Source organism: Pelophylax lessonae, assembly GCF_965119305.1.
Source record: "Pelophylax lessonae genome assembly, chromosome: 12".
NCBI classification, from domain to species: Eukaryota; Metazoa; Chordata; class Amphibia; order Anura; family Ranidae; genus Pelophylax; species Pelophylax lessonae.
The window spans coordinates 209523795-209548572 of record NC_138779.1 but is presented as its reverse complement, the minus strand read 5'-3'; the positions used below and the strand labels follow the sequence as shown (position 1 = coordinate 209548572).

General features: G+C 47.1%; 1 protein-coding gene across 1 annotated transcript in view; it reads right to left on the bottom strand.

The window, feature by feature from the left end:
• LOC309569018 (uncharacterized protein) overlaps nt 1-24778 on the bottom strand; it is a gene marked incomplete at both ends in the record, with an annotated part of 63859 nt that overhangs the window by 7057 nt on the left and 32024 nt on the right. The window contains 2 exons of the mRNA XM_082274779.1: nt 15935-16081; nt 21076-21186. Of these exons, the coding sequence (XP_082130905.1) occupies nt 15935-16081; nt 21076-21186 (258 nt within the window). The remainder of the gene's footprint in view (nt 1-15934; nt 16082-21075; nt 21187-24778) is intronic.

Below are 24778 nucleotides of genomic sequence, written 5' to 3'. Positions count from 1 at the left end.
CTTTGCCCTCTCCCCTGGAGCCAGTTCTCTATCCAGGTACTCACCCTATGGTCCATACCTACATTCCTTAGTTTGTACAGTAAGCGTTTATGGGGATTGGTGTCAAATGCCTTTGCAAAGTCCAGATACACCACATCCACAGGCTTACCTTTATCTAGGTGGCAGCTAACTTCATCGTAGAAGGTTAATAGATTGGTTTGGCAAGAACGATTTTTCATGAATCCATGCTGATTACTACTAATAATACAGTTTTCATTACTAAAGTCTTGTATGTGGTCCCTTGACATCCTCTCCAAAATCTTGCAGACTACTGATGTTAGGCTGACGGGCCTATAGTTAACCGGGATATATCTCGGGCCTTTTTTAAATATTGGTACCACGTTTGTTTTTTCTAATCAGCTGGCACCATACCCGTCTGTAGACTATCCTTAGAGATCAAGAATAATGGTCTGGCAATCACCTGGCTGAGCTCTTTAAGAACCCTCGGGTGCAAGCCATCCGGTCCCGATTATTTATTTATGTTACGTTTCTCTAGTTTAGTTCTAAGTCTATCTTCTGTTAGCCATGGCGGTACTTCCTGAGGTGTATTATTTAGTTTAGCATTCCAAGCTGTGTTAGTGTAGCCCCCCGATTCTTTTGTGAAGACTGAAGAGAAGAAATGATTTAGCACTTTCGCCTTCTCTCTGTCCTCTTTGGCCAGATTTCCTTCTTCCGCTATATGTCTCTTGTGTTCTATTTTAGCCACCTTGATTTCGTCTTTACAGTTCTTATTACACTTATTATAACAATGCCCTGTGTGGCTCTCTGCAGCAACTGAAAGCCAGTTTCTCCCCCTGTCCCTCCTGCCAGCTTTTAGCTATTGGGTGAGAGACATACCTTGCCGTATTTAGTGTGCTAGAATATGAATTGTTAAGGTTTTTGCTAGAGTAGGCAAAATATATGGGCTTGGCTAGCAGCCAAGCCTGTGTTTAATCTGCGTTAGGTGAGTGACTCAAGGAGGCTGGTGTGACTCACAGGCAGCAACTTTAATACCTCCCTCCACTTCTAGAAACATAGAGAAGATTCTGGAGGAATGGGAGTGGAGGTGAGGATAAGCTGTCAGGAGTATTCTGAGGGCCCTCACCAATCCCAAACAGATGGGTTGGCAGGGAGCAGACCCCCTCAAATACTCAGGGTCAGCCCAGCTGGGTCAGTGGAGTTCAGGTGGAAGATGGAGATGGAGTGTTAGGAGGCTGTTGGAGACCCTTAAGGGTAACCACTTAGTATGGGAGGGGTTGACCTCGGTTCTGGAAGGAACCCTTTTAACGACACACAAGGTGTCCTGACCAGAGGCACGGGAGCAGGAGAAGGACAGCAGGAGGAGAACACTGCCAGACAAATCTCCAGGAAAGAAGACAGCAAGATGAGCTGGTGAGTGTTACAGTCAGGGAGGACTATGAGGCAGCCTGAGAGGACTGGGTGCAAGCAGTCTGAGATGAATGCAGAGTCAGTCTGGGAGGACTGTGGGATCTTCACCAGAAGGGCTAGAGAAAGGGGAAGCTGCAGCTAGGTGGGCTGGCAAGGCCTGAGGAGGTGGTGCTGGGATCAGTAGCCACAGGAGGAAGACAGCGGGTACTAAGACTTTGCTACACTGCCAAAGAGGCCCGCGGTACATGCCTGTAAAGGGCATTTGCTACTAATCTGACTGAGCCCAATTGTTAGATCACCTAACAGTGTCCCAGCTGGTCCTGGGAGTTGTAGTGCTTCAAGCAAGTGTGCTGGAGGAAGCTGAGGAGTGTAAATAACTGTACAGAAGTTGCAAAAACACAAAAACAAAGCTGCAAGCACTGGTTTCTGACTACAGGGTGCTGTAGAAAATTGTGTGTGCCTGGCTGTGCAGGGTGGGGGATCTCTTATTGACCAGCAGCTCCTGCATGTTGGAAGAACAGCAAAGTTGCTTGTATACTGTGAAATTATATATGCATTATAGCTATCTATGCAGCAGGTGGCGCTGTGGCATTATGGTGTAATGTGCATGTAAATCTCTACTGTATTCTAACTCTTTTGTATGTTTCTGCTTCCTGTTCCATGTAAAGATATTATCTGTTTTTTCTCCATGAAAGTAAAGCTTTTTGCTTTATTCAAGAAGCTTCCAGCGCATCATTATAATACTCAGCCAACAGGTTATGGACCCAGGCACTGGAGAGAATACTACAAGTTAGTAAGTACTGTATACAAGTTGCTGAAAGATGGCAAGCGGTTCAGATGTAAAGTTTGCAATCACATAGCTGAACAATGCCAATTACTAGCTGTGGAAGTTCAAGCTAGAAATACTTCTCAGCAAGGATGACTTTTGGCAAGTGCTGAATACAGACAGACCCACAAACGGACAGATGGAGGAATGGGACAGAAAAGATAGACAGACAAAGACAACCATAAGCTTACTAGTGGAAGATGACCACCTTATCCACATAAGTACAGAGAAAATGGCCAAAGGTATGTGGACTTTATTACAAAAACTGCATGAGCGCGCAAGCCTAAAGAGCAAGCTGTTTCTGCTAAGAAAGCTGTACAAGATGAGGCTAGAAGAAGGCCAGCAAATGTGTGACTATGTGAAAGCTATGCTAGAAATCAGAGAGCAGCTGCGCCACTGAGAGACAAATACTGCTCTTATTAACACTTTAGAAATCAGACCTGAGCAGGAGCTAACGCTAGACTATGTCAAATGCAAATAAATTGATGAATATGACAGAAGAAAAGAAAACACACACCATGATGACAAAGCTCTTAAGATGTACAAAGACACAAAGCACAACAAAGAGCCTGTTTTTACTGTAAAAGGACAGGTCACTAAAAAAGGATTGTTCTATCTGGAAAGCCAAGCAGTGAAAACTCGAAAAGAAAGAGTCAAAGCAGCCACAAAGGAAACTGCAGACACTTCAAGGAGTTACACATTTAAAGTGACTCAGGTGTAACAAGCAACTTGGCTGGTGATGAGACCTTCTCCACAAACATTGATTACAGTGCAAAAGACAACATTTTCCTAGCAAATGGGAAAAACATCATCTCAAAATCTAAAGGCCAGGACTTCCTGAACTGCATTACACCACAAGGAGGCAAGCACAGTAGTATCCTTGTAAGAAAGTGCTGTATGTTCCAGGAACTAGAAGGCAGCCTCCTATCAGTGAAAAGTCTTGCAAATGCACAATTTACAATATTAAGCGATTCCTCGCAAAATGAAACCTGTATGATCACCTATACAAGCTCATCACCACACACCAGCAAGCCAATACAGTCGCTAATGACCTACACAGCAAATGTATTCACTTATGGCACAGGCAGCGGGGGCACAGAAGTTATGCAGGACATTATAAATAGAGGCTTATCAGAAGATTTGACAATAGCGCCTTGCAAAGTGCTCATGAAATGCAAGTGCTGTATTGAAGCAAAAGCTACATGTGCTGTATGCGGTCCAATGAAAACTCCCACGTCAGGTGGGAACAGATATCTACTTGACTTTCATTGATGACTTTTCAAGGTACACAACTGCTTATTTGATGAAACACAAGAATGAAACTTCAGAGAAACTGCAAGAGTTTGTTGCCATTTCTAGCAACAAATTCCAATGGAAACCAGGAATAATACGCACCGACAATGGGGGAGAATACATAAACAAAGAAGTGGCCTCATACCTGAAGAGACAAGGAATAGTACTTCAGAAAACCACACCATACACTCCTGAACAAAACGGTTTAACAGAAAGGAAAAATCACACTCTTATAGATATGTCTAGGTGCATGTTGTCAGATGCCAACCTACCTCAAAAGTACTGTGGAGAAGCAGTCATGACTGCAACCTACCCACAGAACAGACTACCCTCAAGAGCCATTAAAATTACTCCAAGCTGGAGAAAAGAGCCATAGAGGGCTTTCTAGTAGGCTACAGTGAGCAAACGAAGGGCTACAGAATCCTACACCCAAAGACTGACAAAATGACTGTAACGGATTCCCAATACTTCGACCAAGTATTTCCGTCTTAGGTCTCCCGAATCCCATGTGATGCAGTGACTATGGCCCCCAATTCCCCCCAAACATCAGTCCAAGCTCGATGAAGGGTAAAACAAACTAAAAAACACAGACTCTTTATTCAACAACTCACTTCCAATATATACAGTCTTAGGTGCTTGATTACATCATGCAAATGTATTGTAGACAGAACATAATTAACATACCTGGCCATCTGGACAGAACTAGGTGAATGACATTGCAGGCCCAGACAGGATTAGCATTATCATAATTGACTCAACAAACAACAAGCCCAAAACATAGCCAAATACGCATTCCTAGAAGTGTGAACACACACCACCTCTAAATAGATGAAAGCAGAAGACACAGGCTCACAGACTGCCCGTCTCCATTTTCAACACACCTTATTATAACTTAAGTGTCAATTCACATCCCCCCAGTATACCATAGCTGAGTCTTATGTCATTAGCATCTGTTTAGTCTCTCCTTGTGTGAAGTCCTTGGTTGTAGGCAGCTTAGGCCTAGAGTCTGTGTCGCTTGGGGTGACAGGGACTTGAATTCAAAATAACAGTACTCCAAGGGACCCCCAGCATACACCCCCACACAGAGCCGTGCTCGCCTACAAGCCAGGGCCCGTAGTCCGTGGGCAGGAGGCTGGCCTTCACACTCCTCCAGTAGCCTGTGGCGAACGTCCCAGCGAATGGGCGTTCGTCACAATGACAATAAGCCATAGTGTTTATTTTGATGAGGGCCCATCACCAGAAACACAGATCCCTGAAAGCTGTGAAGTGAATATACTCAGAACACCAGATGAAAGTCAACCTGTGCAGGAGTCAGAGCAAGAGGTGGAACTCACAGGGCCGCTGATAGGGGGGGACCACCAGCCCTCTTGTAGGGGGCCCGAGCACACGGGGGGCCCACACAGAGAGGGGGATTAGTGATGGACAACAAATACAGAAATCTTCCTCCAGCACCTGAATCTGATCTGTCCCTCTCCCTGCTATCAGCTTTTATCTGCTGAAAAAGAGACAGTCGTCCCTCACTAATCCCCCTCCCTGTGTGGCACTTATCTCTGCTCACGAGTTTATTTGTAAATTGTAACTTTGTTTCTTTCTCTCTGTCTCTCTGATCACTGAGCTCCAACTGCCCAGCCTGTATATTTTTCTCATCTTATCTTCTTTTTTATTTAACATTGTTTTTTTTTTTTTTTTTTTTTAGATTTAGCAGGAATTATGTGAGTTATGTTATATTTGTGTCTGCCAATAGTGATTTTGTTGTAATTTTAGCTAAATATATCTTTAATATTTTCTTGGGGGGGGCCCTGCCAGGTAGTCTGTACGGGGCCCCGCAATTTTTAACAGCAGCCCTGGAACTCACTATGCCTAAACCAGTTTCCCCACCAGATCCTGCTGAACTGCCGGAAATCAGAAGATCCACTCGGACTACAAAGGGGATACCACCCAGCAAGCTCTCATACACTTTCAAAACACCCAACATTCTTGAACCAACATCCTGGGAAGACATAGAAAAGCAGCAGAAGAAGAATTAAGGTAATTTTGGAAAATAAAACCTGGACACTCACAGAGCTCCCTCCTAACTGCAAAACTATAGGAAGTAAGTGGACTTTTAAAGTAAAGCCAGATGCAGAAGGGAATATGCAGAAATACAAAGTCAGATTAGTTGCCAAGGGTTACTCCCAGAAACTCAGTGAAGATTATGATGAAACATTCGCTCCCGTCGTAAAACACTCCATCATCAGAGCGCTTCTTAGCATTGCAGCCATTAAAACTGCTTTCCTATATGGAGACATTAAAGAAGAACTCTACATGGAGCAATCACCAGGGTTTGAACAAGGAGACCACCTTGTGTGTAAACTCCAGGAGAGCATTTACGGTTTTAAGCAATCTACAAGGATGTGGAATGCGAATGCGAATGAAGTACCTACTAGAGAGGGATTCTCAAGAAGTAAAGCAGACTCCTGTCTCTACTGCAGGAATCAAGAAGACAGATGGATATACATCCTTTTCTATGTCAATCAAATTATAACCTGTTTTGAACAAGAAGGGGGTCATAATCAGATAGTTCACAAGCTAAAAGAAAATTTGGAAATCAGGACTTTGTGCAGGCCACTCCTAATCTTTGTGGACAGCCTTCCCAGAAGAGATTAAACTGTTATAGCTGCAAAGGGTGGGCCAATTCAATATTGAACCCTATGGACTAAGATTGGGATGCCCTTAAAGTTCATGCGCGTGTAAAGACAAGTGCCCCCATCCTTTAGACAATATAGTGTTTATACACTGGAGATCAAAATGAGAGCACAACCTACAATTTCCTAAATTTCAAGGTCATTGCTCAGCCCTATTTGAAATGATCTAAACAGGAGTAAAAAAAACAGTTTTGGTAATAATAATACATGGGTTACATATATTTTGAAGCACAAAATAAAAAACTTCAATGAGATTTAAAAAAGAACATTGATGAAAAACACTTTCAGATACCTCCCAGTTATTGGTCCTAATCTGGCACCTTGTGCTAATTTGTTTGATTATCTGACAAACCCTATTTCTCTTACGTCCTCCGACAGTTGCCGTCCACTCATACAGTCTTCACCAATGGGGTATTGACTTCCTCTCCTTAGGAGTAGCTAGGCAAAAGACTTGTTAAAACAAAAGCATTTACGTAGACACACCAATAGGGGCTGTCCCACTGGTCCAATACCCCCCTGCAATAGCCAACCCACTTCAGTTTGTCTTCTGCCTAGGTCAGGAGTAGTCAGGCTTCCCTGTGCTGGGGCTACAGTCTCAGCCTTCTTCTTTCATTTTATAATTTTGTTTTCTGAAAAGTTTCATTTTTTCTTTGCTTTGCTAGCTGTTTATTTTGTCAGCTTTTAGTTAGTCGGATCTTCGGATGAAGATGGAGTTTGCGGAGCTGGGAATCGGACTGGTCGTCCTGGTTATCCAGGACAGAGGATCAGATGGAATCCCAGCCCGCCATCGAGCGTTTAGCAGGCTATGTGTTCGCCTTGGCCTCGCAAACGACCCATCCCTGTCCCCAGGGATGCAGCCTTGTGAGGTGGCTACCTCACCGGACACATGCACGGTTCGTCCGTGCACTCCTGGTGTCCTGCGTTTTTGGCTGGCGGCACTCCCCTGCCATCTGAGGGTGGGCGGTTTTCCGTTTATTATGAGGCACCCCACGCCATCGGGTACAGGCAAGTACACTCTGTGTGGGGCCTCTGTCTGGGGTCGGCAGTCCTCTGTGTCTGTGGTGTCCCCTGTGTCTGTGTGTTTTTGGGCAGCCTGATCCTGGTCCCTGCGGGGGTTTTTTCTCTCACAGCCTGCACTGTGTGGGGTTTGGGGGATCCCTCTCCTGTGTCACTAAGGCGCTTGGAGGTACAGACTAGTGTGGCGACCGCTGCAGGGTTAAAAAACCACCGGTCCGCCATTTTAGGTGTAGGCAGCATGTTTGGCTTCACTGTGGGTGCTTGTATAGCATTGTGTGTAGTGTCTTTTGGCGCCTTACGACGCCATCTTGTGTGTGGCAATGATCGTTCAGAGCACATGTCGGTGGCCATTTTGCCGAAGCCTTCCATTGCTTTGCATAGGCATTCATGTTTCCTTAGCCTGCAGCCTCTGTTCAGTCTCTGCGGCCATTTTATAATTTTCTTTTCTTTTCCTCCATTGTGCAATCTTCCTGGCTCAGTTTGTCCCTGCGGGGGGTCTGTGTTCCACAGCCTTTGTAGCGGTGTTCTGCGGGGGTCCGCGGCGCTCTTAACGGGCCAGTACCTCAAAAAATAAAAAATAAATAAATAAAAAACTTTTTTTGCAATGGAATCCCAGGACAGGACATTTCCTCCAGCTTTGGTGGGGGATTCCAGTTCTTCTGAATCCTCTACTCTGACGAATTTGGCTGCTGTTGTGGCGACTTTGGTGTCCAAAATGGATGTGCTGATGTCTGAACGTGCTGCTAGAAAAAGGCCTAGGATTTCCTTTTCTTCTGATTCTGAATGTGCCATGGTTGCTGTAGGTAGCGTGCCCCTTTCAGGGTCTCGCTCTTCTCAGGACCCGCAAGAGACTGAGGGGGAGGCGGAGGTTACAGGGGTGGAGGTTCCCCCCCCTGGGACGCCGGAGGAACGCGTGGCTATGGATGCGCTGATTTCTGCCATTAAAGGAACACTACATTTAGAGGATGAGCCCAATCCTCCGGGCATTGTGTCCTCTTTTGGTACACACAGGACCCGCAAGACGTCGCAGGTTTTTCCCTGCCCCGCTGAGTTTCATCACACCGTGAATGAACAATGGCGCAATTTAAAACACACCTTCATGGTGCCTAAGAGGTTTCAACTTCTCTATCCTTTTGAGTCCACCACGGTTGCATGCTGGTGTGTGGCTCCTCAAGTGGATCACACTGTAGCCAGGTTGAACAAGGCTACACTGGTTCCTACCGAAGATTCTCCGGTATTTAGGGATCCTACAGATAGGCGGCTGGAGTCGCTTGCCCGCCACACCTATGTGGTGGCGGGTTCCATGCTCAGGCCTATTTTCGCCTCTGTCATGGCGGCTCAGGCTGTGGCAGATTGGACCAAGGTGCTCAGACGCACACTCGTGGCTGATTCTACCCCTCCCGCTACCGTTGAGATGGTGGACCAGATTTATCAAGGGGTCATGTATTTGTGCAATGCGGCCTTAAATGAGGCCCCTTTAGCTGAGCGCCTGTCCAGTGTCGGCTAATATGGTTGAAGAGCTGGTCGGCTGGCCAGAAATCTAGGAGGTGGTGGCTGAACTTCCCTATGCACCCTGGATGAATTGGTTAAGGGAGTCACTGGGGGCAAGAGTACACTGCTGCCCCAGAATCCTAAGGGCAAGTTTTTCTGCGGTAAGCGGGGTCCCGCCTTTAAACCTAATCAGGGTTCCTTTCGTGCCTTCAAGTCACAGTACAAGGGGAAACCCTTCAAGGGCCAGGGTGGCCAGAGAAAGCCCTGGGCCGGCAAACAAAAATCCGGCCAAGCTGGTGCGGCGGCTCAGTCCGCCTCTGCCTGAAGGGGCGCCCTCACCCATTTCAGGGGTGGGGGGACGTTTGCACGGTTTCCTCCAACCTTGGCTGCTCCGAGTTCAGGACAGGTGGGTTCAGGAAATCGTTCCATCAGGATACAAGATCGAATTTCTTTCACGGCCGGCGGACAGATTCTTTCCCTCAAATCTTCATTTGACCCCAGAGCGGTTACAAGACCTGCATCAAGCGGTGCAGGATCTCCTCGCTTAGGGGGTGGTTGTCCCGGTGCCTCATCAGGACAGGTTTTGGGAGTTTTACTCAAATCTGTTCACTGTGCCCAGAAAGGAGGGCAAAGTGCATCCGATTCTGGACTTGAAAGCTCTGAAACGCTTCGTGCGCGTTGGAAAATTCCGCATGGAATCGCTCCGCTCGGTGGTGGCCTCTCTGAGTCCGAGAGAATTCCTGGCCTCTATCGACCTGAAGGATGCGTATCTGCACATCCCCATATTCGTGGGTCATCAGAGGTACCTCCGATTCGCTATCACAGAGGAACACTATCAGTTTGTGGCGTTACCTTTCGGTCTCGCTTCGGCTCCAAGGGTCTTTACCAAAGTGTTGGCGCCTGTTCTGGGCCTGTTGCGGGCACAGGGCATTGCGGTCTTGGGATATCTGGACGATCTCCTGTTAAGATCGAGTGCCAGTCAGAGCCTGTTGCACGATCTGTCCACTACGGTCCAGACGCTCCAGGAATTCGGTTGGACCATCAACGATCAGAAGTCGACCTTGTCTCCTTCGGTTCGTCTCCCATATTTGGGAATGGTCCTGGACTCTGCTCAGGCAAAGGTGTTCTTGCCAGAGGACACGCTCCGGACCCTGCAATCCGAGGTCAGGTCCCTCAGGGACAACGAGTCATCGTCACTCAGGACCTGTATGCGGTCCCTGGGGTTGATGGTGTCAGCCTTCGGGGCGATACCGTTTGCACAGTTTCACACGCGATCTCTCCAAGCGGAGATCCTGGCCAGGTGGGACAGGCATCCTCAGTCCTTGGACCTGAGAGTGTCTCTGAGTCCCCAAACCAGAATGAATCTCTTGTGGTGGCTTCAGTCCCCGGCTGTTTCGAAAGGAAAGTCCTTCCGGCCTTTGCTATGGACGGTGATTGCCACGGATGCCAGCCTATCGGGATGGGGTGGCGTCCTAGGCAACCTGTCTGTCCAGGGCACTTGGTCGGAGGAGGAATCCTCCCTTCCGATAAACATATTGGAATTGAGAGCGATCAGGCTGTGCCTGCTCCACTGGTCGGATCGTCTTCAGGGCCGTCCTGTACGGGCGCAGACGGACAACGCCACTGCGGTGGCATACATCAACCACCAAGGGGGCACAGTATTCTGTCTTGGGCCGAGACTCATGTCCCGGCGATATCGGCAGTTCACATTCCGGGTGTGGAGAATTGGCAGGCCGATTATCTGAGCCGCCAGACCCTGGACCAGGGGGAATGGCCCCTGCACCCGGAGGTGTTTCAGATGCTGTGTGCGAAGTGGGGATCCCCGGATGTGGATCTGTTCGCGTCTCAGCTAAACCACAAGGTGGAAAGGTTCGTGGCAAGAACGCGTGATCCTCTGGCAGATGCCTTGGATGCGCTGGTGGAGTCTTGGCATCAGTATCCTTTCCTCCGATTCAGTTGTTGTCCAGGTTCCTTTGCAGGTTGGCCTCGGAACCATCATTGGTGATTCTGGTGGCGCCGGACTGGCCACGCCGGTCCTGGTACGCGGACATCGTTCACCTGGCCGTCGAACCTCCATGACGGCTGCCAATTGCGAGAAGATCTGCTGTCTCAGGGACCGATCTTCCATCCTGCTTTACAGTCGCTGGCTTTAACGGCATGGCTGTTGAAAGCTAGGTCCTGAGAGACAGGGGTCTCTCCTCAGAGGTAATTCCTACCTTAATCGAGGCTCGAAAAGCCTCGTCTGGTAAGATTTATTACTGGACATGGAAAGCTTATTTTGCCTGGTGTGAGTCCAGGGGTTTCTCTCCTCGTTCATACTCGGTGGCGAGAGTGTTGGCTTTCCTCCAGTCTGGTGTGGACCAGCGCCTAGCGTTGGCCACGATTAAGGGCCAGGTATCTGCACTGGCTGTTCTTTTCCAGCGCCCTGTGGCGTCTCATTCCTTGATTCGCACCTTTTTTCAAGGTGTGTGTCACTTGGCCCCTCCTTGAAGGGAGCCCTTGCCTCCATGAGACTTGAACTTGGTTCTCTCCGTGTTACAACGTTCCCCGTTTGAAAACATCAGGGACATTTCGTTACCTCTGCTGTCTAAAAAGGTTGCTTTTCTGGTAGCGATCACTTCTGCTCGCAGAGTGTCGGAGTTGGCGGCGTTGTCTTGCCGCTCCCCTTACCTGGTGGTTCATAGGGATAAGGTGGTCTTGCGACCTAACCCGTCCTTTCTTCCAAAGGTGGTTTCGGATTTCCAACTCAAAGGGGACATTGTTTTACCTTCGCTTTGTGCGAATCCTAAGCATCCTAAGGAGATTGCCTTGCATTCTTTGGATGTTGTCAGGGCGATCAGGGTTTACCTATCGTCGACTGAATCCTTTCGCAAATCAGATTCTCTCTTTGTCCTTCCTGAGGGACCTCGGAAGGGTATGGTTGCATCTGCGGCGACCATTGCAAAATGGATCAGAGAGACAATTGTTCAGGCCTATTCGTTGAAGGAACGGGTACCGCCCTTTCCTGTCAAGGCGCATTCTACCAGAAGTGCGTCCTGGGCTTTCCGGCATCAGGCCTCAGTGGCCCAGGTGTGCAATGCTGCGACTTGGTCGTCAGTGCACACCTTTTCAAAATTCTACAAAATTGATGTACTGGCATCAGCTGATGCCTCCTTTGGCCGCAAAGTTCTCTGTGCGGCAGTACCGTAGGGGACCCTGGTTTTGTTACAGGTCCCTGGCTGTTGGGGTTTGTTTATCCCCTTGGTTATTTGCTTTCCTGGGTTGTTGCTCCTGTTGAGCTTTTTCATTGCCCAGTAGGTTGCCTTGCTGTTCATGTAAGGTTCCTTTCTCTGATGTGGGTACTGCGTTGCCTTTTCTGACGGTTGCGTTTCCCACCCCTCATGTCTACACTGCTTTGGGACATCCCCATTGGTGAAGACTGTATGAGTGGGCGGCGACTGTCGGAGGACGTAAGAGAAAACTGAATTTTTGTAAAATCTTACCGTAAAATTCCTTTCTCTGAGTCCTCCGACAGTCGCCGCCCCCGCCCCTCTTTTGGGGTTTTTATACACTTAACTGCTTGCTACCAAACTGAAGTGGGTTGGCTATTGCAGGGGGGTATTGGACCAGTGGGACAGCCCCCATGGGTGTGTCTATGTAATTGCTTTTGTTTTAACAAATCTTTTGCCTAGCTACTCCTAAGGAGAGGAAGTCAATACCCCATTGGTGAAGACTGTATGAGTGGGCGGCGACTGTCGGAGGACTCAGAGAAAGGAATTTTACGGTAAGATTTTACAAAAATTCCGTTTTAACTGACAGCCTAACTTTCCAACTTTCACTGACTTTGCAAGATGGTGAACATAAAGTGACTGAAACCCTCCGGCAGCATGTTGTCCAGATGAAGGTCAAAGGGATGACCCTTTTAACCATAGCAAGAGAAGTATATTGTTCCAAATCTGTAATTTCTAGAATATTGCATCTTACAATGTCACAAACTCATAATTCCCCCGAGAAGGCTGGTCGCCCACGAAAGACGAGGACAGGAAAATGCGGAGAATATCAATGGGCAATAAGTTCAACACTGCAGCTGCGATCGCTCGCCAGTTCAGCGTTTAACAGACTAAGAATCTGTCTCGTCATACAGTGTCTCTCCATATAAGAGAACTTAGAGTGAAAGCCCACTCTGCAGTGACCAAACCTCTCATTAACAGAAAGAATCGAAAGGCTAAATTAACCTTTGCTGAGGAGCATGTTGTGTGGACAGAGGCAAACTGGTCCAAAGTTCACTTTAGTGATGAAAGCAAGTTTAATTAATTTGGGTCCGATGTGAAACATTATGTTTGTTGTCAAACTTGGCAAAGACTGAACCCAAAGTGTGTGAAGAAGTCAGTGAAAGGTGGAGGGGAACGCGTCATGGTTTGGGGGATGTTTTCTGCAGCAGTGGGCTACATGGCAGAGTGAATGCAAATGTTTATCAGAACCTTCTTCAACAACATGCGCTTCCTTCCCAGCATTCATCACCCAATCATCCAGCAATTTCCATGCACGACAATGTCCCCAGTCATACAGCAAAACAGGTAAAGCAGTTCCTTTAAGCTGAAAACATTAAAATAATGAATAGGCCAACCCAGAGTCTTGATCTAAATCCAATAGATAACCTCTGGAAAAACCTTGGTGACAAAGTTATGGCCAAGACACACACTACAGTCGCCGAACTGTGGAAGAGACTGGAAGAAGAGTGGAACAAAATCACACCAGAGCAATGTGGGAGACTAGTTATGTCCTGTGCAAAGCAGATATGCTGAAGTCATTCAAAGCAAAGTCCTCCCCACTTCCTACTACAGTAATTGATTGTTGTAACCTTTAGAAATGTTAGTTGTAATCTTTCTCTCTGCTACAGTCATCGCTGTTCTCTAATTTTCATCATTGTGTATTCTACAAAAAAGGTTTTTTGAAAAACACTGTTCTATTACCATGGTATCGCAACAACAAAAATTCCATCAAATGTTTAGCAATGAAGATTACATTATGTCTGAAAAAAAAAGAAAAAAAGAAAAGTGCTCATAAATTGTTCTCGAATTTTGATCTCCAGTGTATGTGTGTATATATATATATATATATATATATATATATATATATACAGTATCTCACAAAAGTGAGTACTCCTCTCACATTTTTGTAAATATTTTATTATATCTTTTCACGTGACAACACTGAAGAAAGGACACTTTGCTACAATGTAAAGTAGTGAGTGTACAGCTTGTATAACAGTGTAAATTTGCAGTCCCCTCAAAATAACTCAACACACAGCCATTAGAGCCCATTCACACTGATCCGACTTGGACCGCGACTTTTCAGCCTGACAAGTCGCGGTCCTTCGTGCTCCCATTGTTCGGTACAGGAACCGTTCTAATAGGAGCGACACAAGTCGCTCCGACTTAGAAAAAGGGTCCTGTACTACTTCGGGGCGACCTGGAGCGACTTGCATAGACATTCATTTTATGAAGTCCGTGCAAGTCGCGCCGAAGTCGCGGTGCACGCGACTTCACAGGTCGCCCCCGAAGTCATGCCGCTGCAGTGTGAACCGGCACTTAATGTCTAAACCGCTGACAACAAAAGTGAATACACCCCTAAGTGAAAATGGCCAAATTGGGCCCAAAGTGTCAATATTTTGTGTGGCCACCATTATTTTCCAGCACTGCCTTAACCCTCTTGGGCATGGAGTTCACCAGAGCTTCACAGGTTGCCACTGGAGTCCTCTTCCCCTCCTCCATGATGACATTGATAATCTGGTGGATGTTAGAGACCTTGCGCTCCTCCACCTTCCATTTGAGGATGCCCCACAGATGCTCAATAGGGTTTAGGTCTGGAGACATGCTTGGCCAGTCCATCACCTTTACCCTCAGCTTCTTTAGCAAGGCAGTGGTCACCTTGAAGGTGTGTTTGGGGTTGTTATCATGTTGCAATACTGCCCTGCAGCTTAGTATCTGAAGGGAGGGGGATCATGCTCTGCTTCAGTATGTCACAGTACATGTTGGCATTTATGGTTCCCTCAATAAACTGTAGCTCCCCAGTGCCGGTAGCACTCATGCAGCCCCAGACAATGATACTCCCACCACCATGCTTGACTGTAGGCAAGACACACTTGTCTTTGTACTCCTCACCTGGTTGCCGTCACACACGCTTGACACCATCTGTGCCAAATTAGTTTATCTTGGTCTCATCAGACCGCAGGACATGGTTCCAGTAATCCATGTCCTTAGTCTGCTTCAGCAAACTGTTTGCGGGCTTTCTTGTGCATCATCTTTAGAAGAGGCTTCCTTCTGAGACGACAGCCATGCAGACCAATTTGATGTAGTGTGCAGCGTATGGTCTGAGCACTGACAGGCTGACTCCCCACCCCTTTAACCTCTGCAGCAATGCTGGCAGCACTCATATGTCTATTTCCCAAAACAACCTTTGGATATGACGCTGAGCATGTGCACTCAACTTCATTGGTCAACAATGGCAAGGCCTGTTCTGAGTGGAACCTGTCCTGTTAAACCGCTATATGGTCTTGGCCACCATGCTGCAGCTCAGTTTCAGGGTCTTGGCAATCTTCTTATAGCCTCGGCCATCTTTATGTAGAGCAACAATTCTTTTTCTCAGATTCTCAGAGAGTTCTTTGCTATGAGGTGCCATGTTGAATTTCCAGTGACCAGTATGAGAGAGTGAGAGCGATAACATCAAATTTAGCACACCTGGTCCCCATTCCACCTGAGACCTTGTAACGTGAACAAGTGACATGACACCGGGAGGGAAAATGGCTAATTGAGCCCATTTTGGACATTTTCACTTAGGGGTGTACTCTCGTTTCTTGCCAGCGGTTTAGACATTAATGGTTGTGTGTTGAGTTATTTTGAGGGGACAGCAAATTTACACTGTTATACAAGCTGTACACTCACTACTTTACATTGTAGCGGGGTGTCATTTCTTCAGTGTTGTCACATGAAAAGATAGAATAAAATGTGACGGGTGTACTCATTTTCTTGAGATACTGTATATATATATATATATATATATATATATATATATATATACATTTTTCTTTTCTTCATTGGGATCTACATGATGTCATTGTGGATTCGGTCAGTACCCGGAACTCGAGTGATTGATAACAAAGCAATATCCAATGAAACATTTTTGTTCTGTAGTGGATATATCATTACAACTGAGTAGGAAGGGTAGATTCACTTACTATCTGGTATTGATGGGGTACAACCATTTCCATCACAGCAACTTACACCCATCGAGATCTTGGTGTTGGATACAGTCATTGAACCAGTGATATTACACTTGCTTGCAGAAACCCAAGATCGGATGACTTGGTATGACTTTACTCCATCTGAAAAATTATTAAAAGTTCTCTAAAACATTGACAGAAACAACGCAAGCTTAAGCCCCCATTCACACTGGGGCGACGCTACTTCGCACCGCGACCTCCGAGTTCGCGGTGCGAGCAACGCGCCGCTACCTCGGAGCGGCCGCCACGGACTTCGTAACATTGAAGTCTATGGCGGTCGCCTCCTGGTCGCCCCAAAGAAGCTCCGAACCCTTTTTCTGAGTCGGAGCGACTTGTGTCGCTCCTATCAGAACGGGTCCGCAGCTTCCCTATGGGAGGCGACCTGTGAGGCGACCAGGTCGCCTCACAGGTCGCCCCAGTGTGAACGGGGGCTTATGGTCTTCCAAAGTTGCTCAAAGTAGTATTAAAGGTTTGGCTTTAAAAAAAAACAAAAACAAACAAATATGCTTACCTGCTCTGTTCAGTGGTTTTGCACAGAGCAGCCCAGATCCTCCTCCTCTCGGGTTCCCTGCTGGGCTCCAGGCTCCTCCCCCTTAACCAGTGCCCACAGTAGTAAGCTGCTTGCTATGGTGATACTGCTGTGTGCTCACTCTCAAGCCCTGCTCTGTGCATCCATAAGACCCATAGAGCCGCTTGCCTCCGCTTCCAATGGCTCCCACTGCTGTCTCAGCTAATATCGAGAGGGAGTCCCAGGACAGCCGAGGCTCTTGTGCACATCGTTGGAATCAAGAGGGGGCTCAGGTAAGTATTAAGAGTGGCTGCTGCACACAGAAGGTTTTTTTTCCACCTTTGTGCCTATTAATGTGTAAATGTAACACTTCCAGATACAGAGATCACAGTCCCCCCCCCCCCCCAAACAATGTTTTCATCGACCTTTCTCTAAATAAGAATGGCACCATCTTTATTCAGGCATCATCCAGGGACTCCCACCGCCACTGGGACAGCCATTTTTTTACTGAGAAGCCAATGTGTGCCTGCCTATGCTGTAGTGTTGGCAGTTCCTGCAATGTATGTTAAACTCAGGAGTCTGCATTCACTATGTCTGGTCTCCCACAGTACAGATGTAATGGGTGTCTCGCACCCTCCGCGCCATGCCAAGCTCACTGAAGGAGAGAATGCCTGCAGCTCCTGCAGGGGATTTCTCCCTCCTCCTTCTCCTCACTGACATTGACTCTGTTTGTTCTGCTCCCTCCCCTGCATCCTCAATGGCAAGGAGAAGAGAGACAATCAGCAGCAATCAGCAAAGCATTCTGGGGCATGTAGTCCCCATCAAAAATGGCTCCATAGCCTTATATGGGAACAGAACTACACACCCCAGGGTTCTCTGGAGGAGACGAAGCATCCGTCTTGTCTACTAAGCAGTTCAGTTCACCACGAGGCAGGAGAAGAGACTGGATGCAAGAGAGAGGTGCTATCTCCCCGGTCAGCCCACCACGTTTTTCCAGACATCCAGCCTGGGAGATGGGGATTCCTGGGTGCATATCCGGGGGCACCTGCATCGTCTGTGTGAAGTGCTCAAGGGTGAGGTGACCAGTTGGAATGCCAGAAGAGCCTGCCTATCCCAGGACGTTTGGTTTGGGCCTTGACTGCAGGATTGGTGGGAGGGCACTTGCCCAATCCTCCCTAAGCCAGAACACCGAACTACTGTTGTTGCTCTGCCTCACTTGATTAGGAGAATCTGTGATGCTGATACACTCTATTTGGCAGTGATAGTATCTGCCTGATTTAACTGAAGATTATCCACACCATTCGAGTCCCTTCCAGTGGCGGCTGGTGCATTGGGGGCGCAGGGGCACCGCCCCCCCTATCCATGAGTCCGGCCCCCTAATCTACATGCGGGGAGCCGGACGCATGGACTTCAATGGGGCTTTTTTTTTTTTTTTTTAGCCAAGTGATTAGAGCCAAAGGCTCTAATAGGCTAAAAAAAAGGGTGGGCTCGGGGCGCAGAGCACTGCGCCTTGAGCCCACCCAGTTGTGTGACACTAGCAAATGAAAATTCGCTATTGTCACATGGATCCTCCTCCTGGCCAATCAAGAAGCGGGTCCTGAGACCTGTTTCCCGATTGGCCGAAAGGAGAAGCCATTCCATTGGGCATGGAGGAGGAGGGAGGAGACGCAGAAGATGGGGAAGAAGCCGCCGTCGCCTGCTGCTGCAGATAGGTGAGTGAGCCGGGGGTCCTGTACTGTCATGCTGGGGGGGTCCTGTACTGTCATGCCGTGGTCGGGGGGTGTGCGGCCTTGTGTGGTCCGGGGGGGGGGTGTTGTGTGTTGTCCGTCTGCCGCCCCCCCCCCCCCCCGGACCACACCAGGCCACATACCCCCCGACCACAGCATGACAGAGCATGACAGTACAGGAACCCCCCCCCCCCGGCCCATGGAGCACCAGCCGCCACTGGTCTCTTCTATCTACCAAGCCTTCTTTGGATGTACTCTGTTCTCTCCACACAAGAAAGACAGCAAATGCACCACCATAAAGTCATCTAAAGTCTGATGGGCCCTGTCTACATTTGGGACTCTAGTCATTATATGAGCGGGTTTAAGTTGTGGGTTAATTCAGTGCACTGAATCAGGTATTGTGTTTAACCACTTCCCGCCCGCTTACGTTATATTTACTGCGGCAGCCTGGCTCATACAGGCAAAACGATGTAGGTCTACTTCGCTCACCTGGGAGGAGCTAGGGGGCAAGCGCGTGCTGTCGGTGGGATGCTCCCACCCCCGATCGTCAGCGGGGAAGCTGATGTGTGTGTCCAATTGCCGCCTGACACCGGTGATCGCTCCCCGCTGAGAGAGAATGACGGTCGGCTGTTGTAAACAACAGCCGGCCGTCCTTCTCCCTGAAATGATCACAGAGCTCATGTGATCCTTCTATATAGGATCACATGTCTCTATGGTCATCTCAGAAGCCCAACCCCCATACAGTTAGAATCACTCCCCTAGGGTCACATTTAACCCCTTGATCACCTATACTGTTAACCCCTTCCCTGCCAGTGTCATTATTACAGTAACAGTGCATATTTTTAGCACTGATTACTGTAGTAATGTCACTGGTACCCCCAAAGGTGTCAAAAATGTCAGTCAGGGGTCCAATCTGTCCACCGCAATGTCGAAGTCCCGCAAAAAAAATTGCAGATCGCCGCCATTACTATTAAAAAAAAACCAATAAAAATTACATAAATCTTTCCCGTAGTTAGTAGACGCGATAAATTTTGAACAAACCAATCAAAATACGCTTATTGCGATTTTTTTTTTTTTTTTTTTTTACCAAAAATATGTAGCAGAAAACAAATTGGCCTAAAATGTTAAAAAAAAAATTTCTTTGGGGAATGTTATTTAGCAGAATGTGAAAAATATATATATATATATATATATATATATATATATATATTTTTTTTTTTAAATTGTCGCTCTTTCTTTGTTTATAACGCAAAAAATAAAAAATCGCACAGGTGATCAAATACCACTAAAAGAAAGCTCTATTTGTGGGGAAAAAAGGACTTTAATTTTATTTGGGTACAGCGTCGCACGACCGCGCAATTGTCCGTTAAAGTAACGCAGTGCCGAATCACAAAATAGGGCCTGGTCATTAAGGGGGCAAATCCTTCCGGTCTTAAAGTGGTTAAGCTGGTCATTTGGGACTGTGATGCTGGTGTGAAGAAGGGAGAGAACTGACATACAAAGATCATTCCTCTGCCCTCCTCCTGCCTGGACTCATATAGCCCAATCCAAGTAGAGTTGGCAGTTAGTCGTCTCTTTTCCTCCTTAACCACTTCTGGACCTGAATGATTTTCCCCCTTAATGACCAGGCCATATTTTACGATTCGGCACTGCATTAATTTAACGGACAATTGCAAGGTCATGCAACGCTGTACCCAAAATACATTTATGTCCTTTATTTCCCACAAATAGAACTTTCTTTTGGTGGTATTTGATCACCTGTGCAATTTTTATTTTTTGCGCTATAAACAAAAAAAGAATGACAATCTTGAAAAAAAAAAAAAAACAATATTTTTCACATTCTGCTATATAACATCCCCCCCCCCCCAAAAAAAAAATGTAAAAATCAAAATTTTTTAACATTTTAGGCCAATTTGTTTTCTGCTACATATTTTTGGTAAAACAATCGCAAGCATATTTTGATTGGTTTGCGCAAAAGTTATCTCGTTTACTAACTACGGGAAAGATTTATGTCATTTTTAATGTTTTTTTTTTATGTAATGGCAGCGATTTGCGATTGTTTGTCGGCGGACAGATCGGACCCCTAACTGACATTTTTGACACTTTTGGGGGGACCAATGACATTACTACAGCAATCAGTGATAAAAATATGCACTGTTACTGTACTAATGACACTGGCAGGGAAGGGGTTAACAGTATAGGTGATTAAGGGGTAAAATTGTTGCCTAGGGTAGTGATTCTAACTGTGGGGGGCGTGGCTTGTGAAATGACCATAGAGACCTGTGATCCTATATAGAAGGATCACAGGCGCTCTGTGATCATTCCAGGGAGAAGGGCGGTCGGCTGTGTTTACAACTGCCGACCGTCCTTCTCTCTCTGCAGGGAGCGATCGTGGGTGTCAGGCGGCAATCAGAGCCTCCTGCCCCCGTGCATCGGCTTCCCCGCTGCCGAGTGGGGGGCGGGAGCGCGCCCCCTAGCTGCAGGCGTATGACTGACGTAGCTCTACGTCCGTTTGCGGACGAAAGGTTATGTGCGTGTAAAGGCGTCCCAATACTTTTGTCAATACAGTATATGTGTTATACACAATAAAAAATTATTTATCACTACCTAAAAAATAAAAAAGCGATAAGCACTTTATTTGGGGGTTATTATCTAAGGCTCCGGTCACATTTTGTGGCTTCCCAATACTTTTGATAATACAGTGTAGAGTTATTATTATGCAGGCTGACAAAATAATATTCAAAAATTTTTATTTAGCCCCTCCTGATTTTTAGATGTGTGCACAGAAGCAGGGAAGTTTACAGATTAGAGCTGAGTGCAAACCAAAAGAAAAAAAAAAAATATATATATATATTTCTTACTTATGGTGGCTATCTGGTAAGCGGACGCACATCTGGAATTAGGAGGGATTACACTTAATGAGGCGTTACATGTTGGGGAGTTGTAGGATTGGCAGATGACACATGAGGTGCCTAAAATACAAAATAATCACATTAAAGACAAACTCCAAAACTGAAAACTGATAAGCTCTCTGTCACTCTGCTCTCTCCTCCTTTCAGCATGTCCTTTGCACTGCAGTGCATCTGATTGGCTGCTTATTTATTTATCCTCTCCCAGTATAAGGCTGATACCTACCCTTTTTCCTTCCGAAAATAAGACAGTGTCTTATATTAATTTTTGCTCCCAAAGATGCGCTGGGTCTTATTTTCAGGGGATGTCTTATTTTTCCATGAAGAAGAACACGATACACATTTATTGTTGAACAAAAAAAAAAAAGGAAATGCATTACCTGTATATGGTACGGTAGTTGTCATCACAAACCAGCAAATGACATCCTCCTGTGTCATTTTGATCCCCCCTCCCCTCTGATCCTCCTGTGTCATTTTGATCCCCCCTCCCCTCTAATCCTCCTGTGTCATTTTGATCCCCCCTCCCCTCTGATCCTCCTGTGTCATTTTGATCCCCCCTCCCCTCTAATCCTCCTGTGTCATTTTGATCCCCCCTCCCCTCTGATCCTCCTGTGTCATTTTGATCCCCCTCCCCCTCTGATCCTCCTGTGTCATTTTGATCCCCCTTCCCCCTCTGATCCTCCTGTGTCATTTTGATCCCCCTTCCCCCTCTGATCCTCCTGTGTCATTTTGATCCCCTCTCCCCTCTGATCCTCCTGTGTCATTTTGATCCCCCTTCCCCCTCTGATCCTCCTGTGTCATTTTGATCCCCCTTCCCCCTCTGATCCTCCTGTGTCATTTTGATCCCCTCTCCCCTCTGATCCTCCTGTGTCATTTTGATCCCCCCTCCCCTCTGATCCTCCTGCGTCATTTTGATCCCCTCTCCCCTCTGATCCTCCTGTGTCATTTTGATCCCCCTTCCCCCTCTGATCCTCCTGTGTCATTTTGATCCCCCTTCCCCCTCTGATCCTCCTGTGTCATTTTGATCCCCTCTCCCCTCTGATCCTCCTGCGTCATTTTGATCCCCTCTCCCCTCTGATCCTCCTGTGTCATTTTGATCCCCCTTCCCCCTCTGATCCTCCTGTGTCATTTTGATCCCCCTTCCCCCTCTGATCCTCCTGTGTCATTTTGATCCCCTCTCCCCTCTGATCCTCCTGTGTCATTTTGATCCCCCTTCCCCCTCTGATCCTCCTGTGTCATTTTGATCCCCCTTCCCCTCTGATCCTCCTGTGTCATTTTGATCCCCCCTCCCCTCTAATCCTCCTGTGTCATTTTGATCCCCCCTCCCCTCTGATCCTCCTGTGTCATTTTGATCCCCCCTCCCCCTCTGATCCTCCTGTGTCATTTTGATCCCCCTTCCCCCTCTGATCCTCCTGTGTCATTTTGATCCCCATTCCCCCTCTGATCCTCCTGTGTCATTTTGATCCCCTCTCCGCTCTGATCCTCCTGTGTCATTTTGATCCCCCTTCCCCCTCTGATCCTCCTGTATCATTTTGATCCCCTCTCCCCTCTGATCCTCCTGTGTCATTTTGATCCCCCCTCCCCTCTGATCCTCCTGCGTCATTTTGATCCCCTCTCCCCTCTGATCCTCCTGTGTCATTTTGATCCCCCTTCCCCCTCTGATCCTCCTGTGTCATTTTGATCCCCCTTCCCCCTCTGATCCTCCTGTGTCATTTTGATCCCCTCTCCCCTCTGATCCTCCTGCGTCATTTTGATCCCCTCTCCCCTCTGATCCTCCTGTGTCATTTTGATCCCCCCTCCCCTCTGATCCTCCTGTGTCATTTTGATCCCCCCTCCCCCTCTGATCCTCCTGTGTCATTTTGATCCCCTCTCCCCTCTGATCCTCCTGTGTCATTTTGATCCCCCTTCCCCCTCTGATCCTCCTGTGTCATTTTGATCCCCCATCCCCTCTGATCCTCCTGTGTCATTTTGATCCCCTCTCCCCTCTGATCCTCCTGTGTCATTTTGATCCCCTCTCCCCTCTGATCCTCCTGTGTCATTTTGATCCCCTCTCCCCTCTGATCCTCCTGTGTCATTTTGATCCCCCCTCCCTTCTGATCCTCCTGTGTCATTTTGATCCCGCCTCCCCCTCTGATCCTCCTGTGTCATTTTGATCCCCCCTCCCCCTCTGATCCTCCTGTGTCATTTTAACCACTTAACGCAAACTGACGTAGGCCTATGTCAGCTGAATTTAAGTGGTTGTACCGGGATGATGTCTCTAGCTAGAGGCATCAACCTGGTACTGTCTTTTAGAGCCGGTGGTCGGCTTTCCGGTGGTAATGACCGATGCGGCTCGGGAGCCGCTCGATCGTTACCCTGGCGAGCGAGAAGGGACGTTCCCCCCCCCCTCCCGCCGCCTTCCGCGGCTCAGCCCGGATCTCCCGTCCCACCGGGAGACCCAAGCAACCAGCCGGCACGTCCGCCGGCTGGATGGAGTCCTGATCTAAGCCGGATGTGGCTTTGATCTGGTCTCCGATGACGTAACCCGGAGGCGGCATCCATGACGTCACGTCCGGGTTACTCTGCTGCTAAAGGCGGCAGTTTCTAAAAAAGTGAGTGTATTCAAAAATGCAGTTTTCTGCGTTTTGCATACATGGAAGTGTAGTGGAGGGGTTTGGGGTCTTTTAGACCCTCGATCCCTCCATAAAGAGTACCTGTCACTGCATATTGCTGTCACAAGGGATGTTTACATTGCTTGTGACAGCAATAAAAGTGATCAGATTTTTTTTTTCTTTAAACCTGTGCTAAGATAAAAAAATAAATAAATAAAGAGGAAAAAAAAATGTTTAGCCACCCCCGTCGCTGTGAGCTTGGGCACGAAAGAAAACGTATAAGGAAGTCGCGCCGCGAATAAAATCGCTTTTCAAAACACACATGTGAGGTATCGCCGCAATCGCCAGAGCGTGAGCAATAATTAAAAAAACAGAGCTACACTCTAACTCTAAACTGGTAACTGTTAAAAAAATGTAAATAGTCGCCTATGGAGGTTTTTATTGACCGTACTCACCATTCTGCGGGTGTGTGCAATTTTAAACCGTAACATGTTGGGTATCTATTTATTCGGCGTGAAATCATCTTTCATAAAATACAAAAAAAAATTAGCTAACTTTACTGTTTAGTTTTTTTTAAATGCAGTGAAATGTGATTTTTCCCAAAAAAATGGCGTTTGAAAGACTGCTGCACAAATACCGCATGACGGCCATTTTATTCTCCAGTGTCTTTGCTAATAAAAAAAAAAAAAAAATATATATATATATATATATATATATACATACATATATATATATATATATATATATATATATATATATATATATATATAATGGTTGGGGGTTTTAAGTAGTTTTATAGCAAAAATTTTAACTTGTGAACAAAATGTGTCAAAAATGGGCTCGGTCCTTAAAGCGGTAGTATCCCGCTTTTTGACACTTTTACCTACAGGTAAGCCTATAATAAGGCTTACCTGTAGGTACAAATAATATCTCCTAAACCGGCATGGTTTAGGAGATATTTACAGTGCATGCAGCCGCTCTCGCGAGCGGCGCATGCGCTCTGAAGGTCCGGGGGGACCTTCAATTAATTTGCCGGGAGCTTGCCGGAAAATCACTCCCGCACG